This window comes from Hemitrygon akajei, chromosome 13 (assembly GCF_048418815.1).
Source record: "Hemitrygon akajei chromosome 13, sHemAka1.3, whole genome shotgun sequence".
Classification (NCBI taxonomy): domain Eukaryota; kingdom Metazoa; phylum Chordata; class Chondrichthyes; order Myliobatiformes; family Dasyatidae; genus Hemitrygon; species Hemitrygon akajei.
In genome coordinates, this window is record NC_133136.1 from 64,990,463 (window position 1) to 65,004,548 (window position 14,086).

At 39.4% G+C, this 14,086-nt stretch overlaps 1 protein-coding gene across 4 annotated transcripts in view; it reads right to left on the minus strand.

Annotated features, from left to right (window-relative positions):
• Positions 1 to 14,086, minus strand: part of LOC140737955 (kelch-like protein 5) — a 128,648-nt gene that overhangs the window by 61,636 nt on the left and 52,926 nt on the right. For 2 of the 4 annotated variants that reach the window (XM_073064831.1, XM_073064832.1), the window contains exon 1: positions 13,362 to 14,064. The exons of the other annotated variants lie outside the window; for them this stretch is intronic. In XM_073064831.1, coding sequence (XP_072920932.1) covers positions 13,362 to 13,744 — 383 coding nt within the window. In that variant the 5' untranslated portion in view covers positions 13,745 to 14,064. Of the gene's footprint in view, positions 1 to 13,361; positions 14,065 to 14,086 lie in introns of those variants that run through there. 4 annotated transcript variants of the gene reach the window in all.

Sequence of the window (14,086 nt, forward strand, 5' to 3'; positions counted from 1 at the left end):
TCTCCGGTGCCATGGTCTGGGATGTCTCTAACCGGGTGCACGACATCCTGGTACGAGAGGGAAAGCAACCAGAAGTCGTGATACACGTTGGTACCAACAACATAGGCAGGAAGAGGGATGAGGTCCTGAAGTGCGAGTTTTGGGAACTAGGCAGAAGGCTGAAGAATAGGACCTCAGGGTGGCGTTCTCAGGATTGCTGCCAGTGCTACGTGATAGTGATGGTAAGAATTGGAGGAGATGGCAGTTAAATGCGTGGCTGAGGAGTTGGTGCAGGGGGCAGGGTTTTCAAGATTTCTGGATCACTGGGATCTCTTCTGGGGAAGGTGGGACCTGTACAGATTGGATGGGTTGCACCTGAACTCGAGGGAGAGCAATATCCTCACAGGTAGGTTTGCTAGCATGGTTCGGGAGGGTTTAAATTAATTTTCAAGGGTGGTGGGACCTGGAGCGATAGAGCAGTGGAAGAAGTGCATGGAGTAAAGCCAGATCTAACATATAGAGAGGCTTTGAGGAAAGAGAAGCAGAATAAAGGGTTTTAAGGTAGAAGGGCTAAAGTGCATGTACTTCAATGCAAGAAGCATCAGAAACAAAGGTGATGAACTGAGAGCTTGGATACATACATGGAATTATGATGTAGTGGCTATTACAGAGACTTGGCTGGCACCAGGGCAGGAATGGATTCTCAATATTCCTGGATTTCAGTGCTTTAAAAGGGATAGAGAGGGAGGGAAGGGGAGGAGGGGTGGCATTACTGGTCAGGGATACCATTACAGCTACAGAAAGAGTAGGTAATGTAGCATTACCTTTTGAGTCAGTATGGGTGGAAGTCAGGAACAGGAAGGGAGCAGTTACTCTACTGGGAGTATTCTATAGGCCCCCCGGTAGCAGCAGAGATACCAAGGAGCAGACTGGGAGGCAGATTTTGGAAAGGTGCAAAAATAACAGGGTTGTTATCATGGGTGACTTTAACTTCCTTAATAGTGATTGGCACCTGATTAGTTCCAATGATTTAGACAGGGCAGAGTTTGTTAAGCGTGTTCAGGACGGATTCCTGTCACAGTATGTTGACAGGCCGACTGGGGGGAATGCCATATTAGATCTAGTATTAGGTCACAGATCTGTCAATGGGTGAGCATCTGGCGGACAGTGACCACCGCTCCCTGGCCTTTAGCACTGTCATGGAAAAGGATAGAATCAAAGAGGACAGGAAAATTTTTAATTGGGGAAAGGCAAATTATGAGGCTATAAGGCTAGAACTTGCGGGTGTGAATTGAGATGATATTTTTGCAGGGAAATGTACTATGGACATGTGGTCGATGTTTAGGGATCTCTTGCAGGATGTTAAGGATAAATTTGTCTCGGTGAGGAAGATAAAGAATGGTAGGGTGAAGGAACCATGGGTGACAAGTGAGGTGGAAAATCTAGTCAGATGGAAGAAGGCAGCATACATGAGGTTTAGGAAGCAAGGATCAGATGGGTCTATTGAGGAATATAGGGTAGCAAGTAAAGAGCTTAAGAAGAGGCTGAGGAGAGCAAGAAGGGGGCATGAGAAGGCTTTGGTGAGTAGGGTAAAGGAAAACCCCAAGGCATTCTTCAATTATGTGAAGAACAAAAGGATGACAGGAGTGAAGGTAGGACCGATTGGAGATAAAGGTGGGAAGATGTGCCTGGAGGTTGTGGAAGTGAGCGAGGTCCTCAATGAATACTTCTCTTTGGTATTCACCAATGAGAGGGAACTTGATGACAGTGAAGACAATATGAGTGAGGTTCATGTTCTGGAGCATGTTGATATTAAGGGAGAGGAGGTGTTGGGAGTTGTTAAAATACATTAGGACGGATAAGTCCCTGGGGCCTGACAGAATATTCCCAAGGCTGCTCCATGAGGTGAGGGAAGAGATTGCTGATCCTCTGGCTAGGATCTTTATGTCCTCGTTGTCCATGGGAATGGTACCGGAGGATTGGAGGGAGGTAAATGTTGTCCCCCTTGTTCAAAAAAGGTAGTAGGGATAGTCTGGGTAATTATAGACCAGTGAGCCTTACGTCTGTGGTGGAAAAGCTGTTGGAAAAGATTCTTAGAGATAGAATCTATGGGCATTTAGGTCTGATTAGGGACAGTCAGCATGGCTTTTTGAAGGGCAGATCGTGTCTAACAAGCCTGACAGAGTTAATTGACGAGGTGACCAGGCATATAGATGAGAGTAGTGCAGTGGATGTGATCAACATGGATTTTAGTAAGGCATTTCACAAGGTTCCACATGGTAGGCTTATTCAGAAAGTCAGAAGGCATGGGATCCAGGGAAGTTTGGCCAGGTGGATTCAGAATTGACTTGCCTGCAGAAAGCAGAGGGTCATGGTGGAGGGAGTACATTCAGACTGGAGGGTTGTGACGAGTGTTGTCCCACAAGGATCGGTTCTGGGACCTCTACTTTTCGTGATTTTTATTAACAACCTAGATGTGGGGGTAGAAGGGTGGGTTGGCAAGTTTGCAGACGACGCAAAGGTTGGTGGTGTTGTGGAGAGTGTTGAGGATTGTCAAAGATTGCAGAGAGACATTGATAGGATACAGAAGTGGGCTGAGAAGTGGCAGATGGAGTTCAACCCATTGAAGTGTAAGATGGTACACTTTGGAAGGGCAAACTCCAAGGCAGAGTACAAAGTAAATGGCAGGATACTTGGGAGTGTGGAGGAGCAGAGGGATCTGGGGGTGCATGTCCACAGATCCCTGAAAGTTGCTTCACCGGTAGATAGGGTAGTTAAGAAAGCTTATGGAGTGTTAGCTTTCATAAGTCAAGGGATAGAGTTTAAGAGTCGCGGGGTAATGATGCAGCTCTATAAAACTTTGGTTAGGACACACTTGGAGTACTGTGTCCAGTTCTGGTTGCCTCAATATAGGAAGGATGTGGAAGCATTGGAAAGGGTACAGCAGAGATTTACCAGGATGCTGCCTGGTTTAGAGAGTATGCATTATGATCAGAGATTAAGGGAGCTAGGGTTTTACTCTTTGGAGAGAAGGAGGATGAGAGGAGACATGATAGAGGTATACAAGATATTAAGAGGAATAGACAGAGTGTATAGCCAGCACCTCTTCCCCAGGGCACCACTGCTCAATACAAGAGGACATGGCTTTAAGGTAAGGGGAGGGAAGTTCAAGGGGGATATTAGAGGAAGGTTTTTTTTTAACTCAGAGAGTGGTTGGTGCATGGAATGCACTGCCTGAGTTTGTGGTGGAAGCAGATACACTAATGAAATTTAAGAGACTACTAGACAGGTATATGGAGGAATTTAAGTTGGGGGGGGGGGTATATGGGAGGCAGGGTTTAAGGGTCGGCACAACATTGTGGGCCAAATGGCCTGTACTGTGCTGTACTATTCTATAAAATCATATTTAACCTTCCAAAATGAACCACTTCACATTTATCTGGGTTGAACTCCATCTGCCATTTCTCAGCCCAGTTTTGCATCCTATCAATGACCCACTGTAACCTCTGACAGCTCTCAACACTACCCACAACACCTTTGTGTCATCAGCAAATTTACTAACCCATCCCTCCACTTCCTCATCCAGGTTATGTATAAAAATCATAAAGAGTAAGGGTCCCAAAGCAGATTCCTGAGGCACTACATTGGTCACCGACCTCCATGCAGAATATGACCCGTCGACAACCACTCTTTGCCTTCTGTGGGCAAGCCAGTTCTGGATCCACAAAGCAAGGTCCCCTTGGATCCCATGCCTCCTTACTTTCTCAATAAGCCTTGCATGGGGTACCTTATCAAATACCTTGCTGTAATCCATATAAACTGCACCTACTGCTCTCCCTTCATCAATGTGTTTAGTCACATCCTCAAAAAATTCAATTAGGCTCATAAGGCACGACCTGCCCTTGACAAAGTCATGCTGAATACTCCTAATCATATTCTACCTCTACAAATGTTTTAAAATCCTGCATCTCAGGATCTTCTCCATCAACTTACCAACCACTGAGGTGAGACTCACTGGTCTATAATTTCCTGGGCTATCTCTGCTCCCTTTCTTGAATAAGGGAACAACATCTGCAACCCTCCAATCCTCCGGGATCTCTCCCATCCCCATTGATGATGCAAAGATCATCAGCAGACGCTCAGCAATCTCCTCCCTCGCCTCCCACAGTAGCCTGGGGTACATCTCGTCCAGTCCCAGTGACTTATCCAACTTGATGCATTCCAAATCTCCAACACATCCTCTTTCTTAATATCTACATGCTCAAGCTTTTCAGTCTGCTGCAAGTCATCACTACAATCACCAAGATCCTTTTCCATAGTGAATACTGAAGTAAAGTATTCCTTAAGTACCTCTGCTATTTCTTTCGGTTCCATACACACTTTCCCTCTGTCACACTTGATAGGTCCTATTCCTTCACGTCTTATCCTCTTGCTCTTCACATACTTATAGAATGCCTTGGGGTTTTCCTTAATTCTGCCCGCCAAGGCCTTCTCATGGCCCCTCCTGGCTCTCCTAATTTCCTTCTTAAGCTCCTTCCTATTCGCCTTATAATCTTCTAGATCTCTAACATTAGAGCTCTAACAAGCTCTCTGAACCTTTTGTAAGCTTTTCTTTTCTCCTTGACTAGATTTATTACAGCCTTTGTATACCACGGTTCCTGTACCCTACCATAACTTCCCTGTCTCATTGGAATTTACCTATACAGAATTCCACACAAATATCCCCTGAATATTTGCCACATTTCTTCCATACTTTTTCCTGAGAACATCTGTTTCCAATTTAAGCCTCCAATTTCCTGCCTGATAGCTTCATCATTCCCCTTAACACAATTAAACACTTTCCTAACTTGTCTGTTCCTATCCCTCTCCAATGTTATTGTAAAAAAGATAGAATTATGATCACTATCTCCAAAATGCTCTCCGACTGAGAGATCTGACACCTGACCAGGTTCATTTCCCAATACCCAAATACGTGCCAGGTAGTAGGTTAATTGGCCATTGTAAATTGTCCTGTAATTAGAAGAAGAAAGCCCTTAACTTCGAGTGGAGTTATCAGGACGCCGTCGTGATGGCATTTTTTTTTAGCAGGCTTTCTTATTTTTACATGGTCGAGTTACTAGCTCGACGCTCAACCCAGCGTGGATGGAAAGCGTGCGAGGGAGCCGGCTGGATTCAAACTCGGGAGCCTTTGCTCCGAAGTCCAGCACTGATGCCACTACGCCACCAGCCAGCTCCTGTGATTAGTCTAGGGTTAACTAGGTGGGATGCTGGGCAATGTGGCTCATTGGGCTGGAAGAGTCTTTTCTGCACTGCATCTCTAAATAATAAATAAATAAACAAATAAAATGCTTCTGTAAAACTTAAACCAATCTAAAAGGTTTTTAAAAATCCCAATTAATTAACAATAGAATAGTAACACTGAATTATTTTAAATAGGGAAGGACAGCAAAGGTGAAACATCTGCTCAAAATGCACGATTACTGTATCCCTACTAGACACCATCACAGGTACACTCTAATTAAATAGATCAAATGTTCACATGCTCTTTCAAAATTACATTATGCAATCCCTACAATTAATACAGCTGATCCTATTGTGCTGGACAGGATAGGATATCCAGGAAATTTAATATTCTGCTCTTAGTTAGAACAAAGTTGCAAAATACAAAATCTGAAATCTTTCTGATGACACTTCAAGATGGATGTAGGAAACAAGGCCAGGTCCTTAGTTTGAGACACTACTCTTGGGATTAAGAAAAAATGTCTGAAAGGAGAGTTGTTCTACTTGGAGCAGAAATGCACCTTCTGATGAGTATGCTCAAAATGCCTGAATGGAGGTGACTGAACGAGTCAAAGAAATATACAATGGAGCAGATAAAAGTTGTTAAAGATTGGCAAGGCAATCCTTTGTCCACTTCTTGCATATAATTTTAACAGTTTAAATTTAAAGTCCACAACCAGATTAGTAACCTATTCTCTTGACAGATCTGGACTAAGCTGTTATGCACAAAATGCTGTTGGAGCTCAGCCGGTTAGACAGCAGATATAGAAATAAGTAAAGAGTTAATGCCTGGAAAGGAAGGGGAATATGCCAGAACAAAAAAGGTGATGGGAAAGAAAGGAGGACCAGCTAGAAAGTGACAGGTGAAGCAGGTAGGTGGGAAAGGGAAAGGGCTGGAGAAGAAGGAATTGAATTGGAAAGGAGAGTGGGCCATGGGACGAAGGGAAGAAGGAGGAGCACCAGATGGAGGTGATAGGCAGGTCAGAAGAAGAGGTAAGAGGAAAGAGTGGGGAATAGAAGAGAGAAGGGGTAGGGGAAAATTACTGGAAGGGGAAATCAACGTTCATGCCATCAGGAGAGTGGGTTTCTTGAAATTGGGAAATTCAATGTTTATTTATACCATTGGGCTGTGGGCTACACTCCATTTACTGACTGGAATCACTCTTAATCCCAAAAGATCAAAGGCTGTCCACATGGGACTTTCAACGACTTTGATACCAAAATTAGAGATAATGGTTTAATTTAGTGCAAGTTAAATTCTTAAAGAATAGACTGGGCAAATCCTAACATAAATTATGAACAAACTGTAAAGTGGTATTCTACATGGTAAAAGATGAGACTTAAGGTCAACATCTAATTATAAGGTCTTACCCTAAAAGATTCTCATTTTCTCACCAATGCATTTGACCACATTAGTAATAATGATTCAGTGGAATACTCCGCTCCTACAGGAAAACTTCAGTTTTAGGGCTACTTAGGCAATGGAAATCCACCCTATGCATAATTTAAAAATCACTAATCACAATTTTGAGATGCAGAATAAAATTCATTCTCACAGAAGTTATGTGAAAAAGGTAAATAAGTTTCTTTCTTCCCCAGCTCCTATTTCTTAAAGTATGCAGAGACAACCTGGCTTCACATTATAGAAAATCATGATACAGATCATTTTTAGGAACATGATGTGAGGCCATGTTTTAACATACCATAACATTATTTTATAGTAAGCTAATAAGCATTCATTATCCTTTAGAGCCATTTGAAATTGCTTCTCTAATATTCCATATTTATATTTTTAGCATGGTCTATTTGTTTGTTTGCATTTTGTTTATAGTAGGTGCAAGAATCAGCATCAATGAAAGGCTTAATTTTTGTCCAAATTTTATTTTACCTAATTTTTGTACCCCACTGTCATTTCTGTACAGCAGTAATACACTGAATTTAACTTGTGAACTAAATAAAATTGAAATCATTTACCAGTTAGAGTGTTGCTGGAAAATGGCCTTGTGCCTATCCATCAATCCTTAAAAGATAACTTACATCATTAAGATCCTACGGCACATTTCATTCCCTTCGCATACCTTCCTGTCAATGCCACACACTCATATTAATTTAACTGTTGTACAATGTTCCAAATGAGGTTCCATATGAAACAATTGTAATAAAGTAAAACAAGAATGATCCCTAGGCTAAAATTGTTAAGCTACAGCCATCATCCTTCAAGGGAGTACAGAATGACCTGGAAGGGTGTAATTACATTCAAATAAAATAATAATAACTTTGACAATGGCATGATAAAACCTCCCACATTTTAAATGTTTAAAGTGAAATCAAAATTGAAAGCTGATATGCTCAAGGTGCTTCATAACTGCAATCCATCATTGAAGGCATCTTCACTCATTTTAAACATTTCTTTAAAGTACTTTAGAGACGTGATCAACTCATAGCAGAGCTGTTGCATGAACTGAGTGATACAAGCATGAATAAAGGCAAGCTCTTTATTCTCTCAGACACCAAGATAAGGTGTTTGTGACCTATAATGATTACTTCAACTATTTAATGACAAAACTAATCATACGTGCTTGCACTTCCTTGTCCTTATATTCTTCAAATATTAACACATTTATGAAAATTAGTGTACCTGACCTTTAGTTATTACTGATATTCTGGGTAGAGGACTCACAGGCAACAATGTCGCAGCTAGCAGTTCATTTCTTTCAACCCCACTGCAGCAATGGGTCATCACTAGACCACTGCCTGGTTCCTAAATACCTATTATGGCATGTTAAGAATACATTATCTTTCGAGCAGTAAACAGCAAGGTTGCAGGAGCTGGAGATGTTATTGGATGCAAGATTTGTCTCTGTAAACATGATTTTTGGAACTACTTGTAGCAGTACCACAAAATTTGTAACGTAACACTTCAAATTACATACTGATGAGGGTGTTGATGTGTACACAACTAACACCTAAATGTTAGGTAGAGTCTGCTGCCGAGGATGCTCGAGAACAGCCTTGCACTATTTGGCAGAATACATGAGGAACTATACTCTTCACAACTTCTCCACTGAGGGCACAGTCACAGCTGTTAACAGTATGATAGGTCAGTTTATTTCAATGATGACCAGCTCAAAGGCTGGGGTCAGTCATTCAGGACAGAGGTCAGAAGAAATTTCTTCACCCAGTAGCTGGTGAATCTTTAGAATACACAACCCAAGAGGGTTGTGGAAAATCAATTTCCGAGATAGATCAAATAGATTTTTGGGAAATCAAGGGATATGGGGTTGGTTTCTTATGTCACCTCTAGCTCTTTTACCAAACATTTAAACGTTACATGAAAAATAAAATTTGGGAAGTTGCCATAAATAATCAGATGTCCATTTCTACTGAATAATTTGACATAAGTGCAGTAAAATTTACTTTTAGTTAATAAGGTAAACTTATTTTCTGTGGAAATTGACAGAACTTCTGTCGGTGGCATTTTCATTGATGATTCTGAGGCCAAATTTTTTTCCAGTAACATTGGGCAGTGCAAGTGAATAATATACTCTGAAAACACAAGCATCTTGTGAAGTGCATAAGCATTAACTGGGGCACTGAGGAGTGTTGCATGTTATGCCCGTGGCTCAGAATATTTCACAAACAGAAGCTTGCAAAATTTTTAATTGGCATTCTGATCACAGGTTTTAATTTCATTATTCTATCGCATTTTTATCCCTTCTCCATGCAGATTCCAGTCTCATATTCGGCCATTTTGTGCCTTTCGCATGCAGATGAGCCAATACTCATTCAGGCTTCTATCAGGTTTATCTGGGAAAAGAGTGCTGCGAGATTAGTAGATCATCAAGGCCTAGTAGAGGTATTTGAATTCAAATAAATTGGAAAGTACAGAAAGTGGTTAGAGGCATTCTTGGTCAGTTGTTCACTTTAAAGCATTCATTAATGTGTGTCAATGTTATAAATGATTTATTGTAGATAATGAAAGTAAAAGTAAATCATAAAGAGAGAACTTCCCTTTACTAAAATAAAAGTAATTTATATTGTGCTTTTAATGAGATGAAAATAAACAAGAAACTTTATCAAATAAGCTATAGAAGGAAATCAGAAAGTCAGACATTAGGGCAGCTCAGTCACAAGCAGGTTTTAAGGAGAGTCTTAAAAGAAAGAGGAAGAAAAAGGGTTTACAATCATTTAGGACAAATTCCAGAGAGCTACACTGAGGTGTAATATTGTATTCCAAAGCTCAGCTGCCAATCATGGTTTGATTTTAAAATGGATACACTCTAGAGACCAGAATGGAACAAACATGAATATCACAGAGTGTTTAAGTTGGATGACGCTGCAGATGTATAGAAGGACAAAGCCAAAGCGCGATTTGAGACCAAGAAAACAAATTTTGAGGTGGACATGATGCTTACTTGGGGGCAATCAGCAGTCAGCCTTGATAAGGCTGAGGTGGGCTAGGTAATCGCCCCAGGTCTAGACACTTTGTGCAAAAATAGTAAATCAGCATTCTATCTACTACAATTCTGCCTTGTCTCAGCAAAACCACATTGGTTAGCTCAACGGTGATCAATACAACATTCATCATCTAAGTTCAGCCAGTTAAATCATCTTCATCTTTTAGACCACATTTTCCCTTCATTTATTCACTCATGTGAAATGGACATTGCTGGCAATATCAGCGTTTATTGCTCAGCCTTAGATACCCTTACCCTGGTCGGCGTGATGTCATATATAGCCCTGGTAAGGCTAAGACATTTCCTTCCTGAAAGACAGGAGTGAACCAGATGGGTTTTAAATCAAAATTCTGGGAGTTTCACAGCTAGTGTTGCTGATGTTAGCTTATTTTGTTAAAAAAACATCTGTATTTATCTGGTTAATTGAGTTTGAATTCCCTCAGCTGCCAAAGGAGGATTTGAATTCCTATTTCTGGATCAATGTTTAAAACTAACTGCTAATACAGTAACTCAATACTACACTACTGGGTCCAGATTTCACGTTATTCTTGTATGATGTAGCTTCTCATAGGAGAGACATGAAATTATCAGTCAAACTACTGAAATGTAGAAAAGCAACTTTACCATGCAAGATATCTTCTTTGTAAGACTCAGTAACATGACAACTAACTGAAAAAAGGCAGCATGCCGAATCAATACCGGAGTTATGGAGTAGGTAAGATGTACATGTACAGAGCAACTAATGAGCTTGAAACCCAGGTAGTCATTAATAAGTCATCATAAATCATGAAGACTGAGATAAGTTGGGAAAAAATACCTTCCATTATTGAAATTACGAGACGGGAGATATAAGGTTACAGTAAATCATTTTCTGATCAATATTCAATCGTCCCAAGCTGACCATAATTCAGACAATGTACTTATAAATGATCTAAAACGATCCCTCAGTGACCTCCATTTCTGAACAGAATAGCAAATACCACTAGGTTAGCTGCGGAAATAGAAAGGACAAATTAAGCATTGAAAAATAATTAAGATCGTCTCTTTTCCACAGTGAGCACTCAAGAAAATACACAAAGAAAGCTCACTGTTTTTGTATATTTCACAGTAAAGTAGGCAATTCACCAGGCATCATTTCGGTTCACTTTAAATATTTGTCCTATCAAGTATGATTAAAAGTTAAGTATTTATATTATTATTGTATGTTTATTTTGCACTGTATTAATTTTTTATTTTGGTTTGGGGTTTTTTTTTATTTGTAGTGTTGTAGAAAATGCATTAAAAAAATCAATTTAAAAAAAGTTAAGTATTTTGGTAACTTACCTTTCTTCCCCCTCAGAAAGTTCTATTTCATAAGCACAATCTTAGATTTTCAGTAATGTGGAATCAGTGCAGCTGTTAATTTCCCTGCAGTCCTGACCTCTTTCTTTGACTGCTTACAGTGCTAAACTGATAAGCGCAACAGACTAACTGCCGTCATTCATGAAACAATAATTTACCTAATTTACTCAAGGGAGTGCCATTCCCAAAAAGATTTATTAAGCGATAAAGCATGGAATAGGGCTGCCCAACAACTCCCGACAAAACCCGATTAGCCCTACCCTAATCACAGAACAATTTACAATGACCAATTAACCTACCCAGTATGTCTTTACACTGTGGGAGGAAACCACAGCACACGGGGAAAACATACATATTCCATGGGGAGGACGTACAGACTCCTTACAGAAACTCCAGACGTCCAGAGATGTAATAGCATTCTGCTAACCACTATGCTACCGTGGCAGTCAGAAGATCAAGATAGTTACAAAAATATTACCTTTTTTTTAAACTACATGTTTAAATAGATAAACTGTAGGGTGGAAACAGTGTTTTTATTTAGAACAAATCAATACAAACATTTTAATTATGGATGATTCAACCTTATGAAATTCATGAGTCAAACTCATCAGACCTCCAGAAATTAGATACAAGTCAGTGCCAAAATTTAGTCACGGCCAAGATTTACTCAGTACCAGTGGTGCTTAACAGCTTAATAATTTTAAATATTTTTCATACCGCTAGATATTCAACTACAAGTGTAAGTAAATCTTACAATGATAAACTCTTTGAGATTATCAAGCTCTAGCTACCAATAGTTATTATTGAAGAAACAAATTTCCAAACTTCCAATTAATAATGTAAAAATTGAATTTACATGTACTACACACAGAAAATGCTGGAGGAACTCAGCAGGCTAGGCAGCAAAAATGGAAAAGAATAAACAGTCGAAATTTTGGGCCGAGACCCTTCATCAGAACTGGAGAAAAAAAGATGAGAAGTTAGAGTAAGAATACTCTACAAAATACAAGAGGAACTACCGGTAGTAAGTTTACATGGGCTAGCAAGTTTGTTGTGCCATGCTCTATACTGGTTTCCTTAATATGTAATATTTTGATAAATACACTATTCCAATCAAGTATGAAGGTTTATTCTTAAGCTGTATCATGCTATTTACAATACACACAACCGAAATATATAATACCTGAATTCTTCTCTTGTAAACAAAATCTCTAGGAAGACTAAAATTTTAGAAAAATTGCTAAAGGGTCATAGTTATTCTGATGGAAATATTGGGAAAGCTGCTTGTAAACACAACAGAGACATCAATCACGTTGTTAAAGCTTTGTGCCAAACAACGACTTGTTATAGCGCCATAATTTGCAACCGTTTTTCAGACGACTGACAAAAATTACCCTGTGGACTCAGTTTCTTTTCGCTCCAAAACCATCACTTATTTTATGATGATAGAAATAGAATATCTTTTTAATACCGTGAAAGAAACTACTGTACAATGAATTATAAATGCAAACTGACTGAGATCTGGAAATAACTGCACTATGTTGTTTATAGTATATGTCATGTCTCCTTTATAATTCAGCTACTTTCAATTGACAAATTCATTTTAATGTATTCAATATCCATTTTAATACATTCAATACAAAATCATGACTACCAGTTAAAAACAAATTTTATGATCAAATACATTTCACACTTATTATAGAAAGCATATTATTTTCCTATTTTATTCTACATATGTACTTAATGTAAAAAATTGTACGTGGGTACTATTATATTAATAACAAACATTCCCATATTAGATTGAATTATATATGATCCAAAAGAATTGCAATTGTCATTTGTTTTCTTGAAATTATACAGCATATACAACACAAGATGAAATATGTAGCAATAAGAAGTTACTGCAAATACAATTTGTTTACTTTCTTGACCAGTGCTTACAGCATTTATAAAAGAATTGTGCCAAATGTGAAATATGTGAGAGTAGTACATTTCACTTAAAATACACATGCTAATGTACTCTATATTACAAAAAGGGTGATCATATTTTGCTGCATGTAGACCTTAAATTCAGGTGAGGTGAAATGTTATCATTTAGATTTCACTATCATTCATCTACCAGGCAATTTACCAGAGCTTTGACTCTGAATTTTATCAGTATATTGTAAGGATGGTGTATTGGATGAATTAAATTTGAAACTTTATGCTGCAAATATAATGTACATATCTACATATTTATAGGTCGCAAAGACAAATAAAAAGTCAAAGTAATTGTTTCGGAATTGTTAAATCCTAAGTCCTAACCTGCAGGAACTGCTGTCAGTTTCATTCTCTTCTTCACTCCCTTCATCCTTGGGTTCATGCTTGCCATGCCAATGTACTGATTCATAGTCGTCAGTGGTGAACTCAAATGAGGGGAGATCTGGGCCGTGGGGCACATGCCAAGACGGAGAATTCTGAATTTCCTGCTGGCTGGATCTCTGGTAGTTGACAGTTGCCAATGGTTGATGCAGGTGTCCAGAGTCTAAGAATTTTTTCCCATTATTTGATGCACCTAGATCCTTGCTCCAAATTTCTCCCCGTCGAGTCTCACTGGATGCAACTGGAGGAGAAGCAGGGTGACCAAAAAACCGCCACCGGATGCGTAAAATCTGCTTCACATCAAATTCTTTACGTGAAACAGACATTTTCTGTTCACCTAAGCAATTGTCAAGGCAACAGGGCAGGCTTTGCTCCTCTAGTAAAGCAGCACAGGATATAGAACAGCCCAGTTTAAATAGATATGCTTTCCAGCTCTCTGCTTTTAGTTGAATAAAACAATGCTTTCACATGGAGTTAAATTCCTCTTAGATCTTCACCAGCAGAATGTCAGTTAATGAAAAATACGATGAAGATAATGTGAAGAGAAGCAGGGATAAGCCCGTGTGTTCAGTCAACCAAAACTCACAAATCAACCTACACGATGACAATCAGTACACTTTTCATTGCCCTCATCTCTACAACCCCACCAGCTGCATTCAAAAACACTG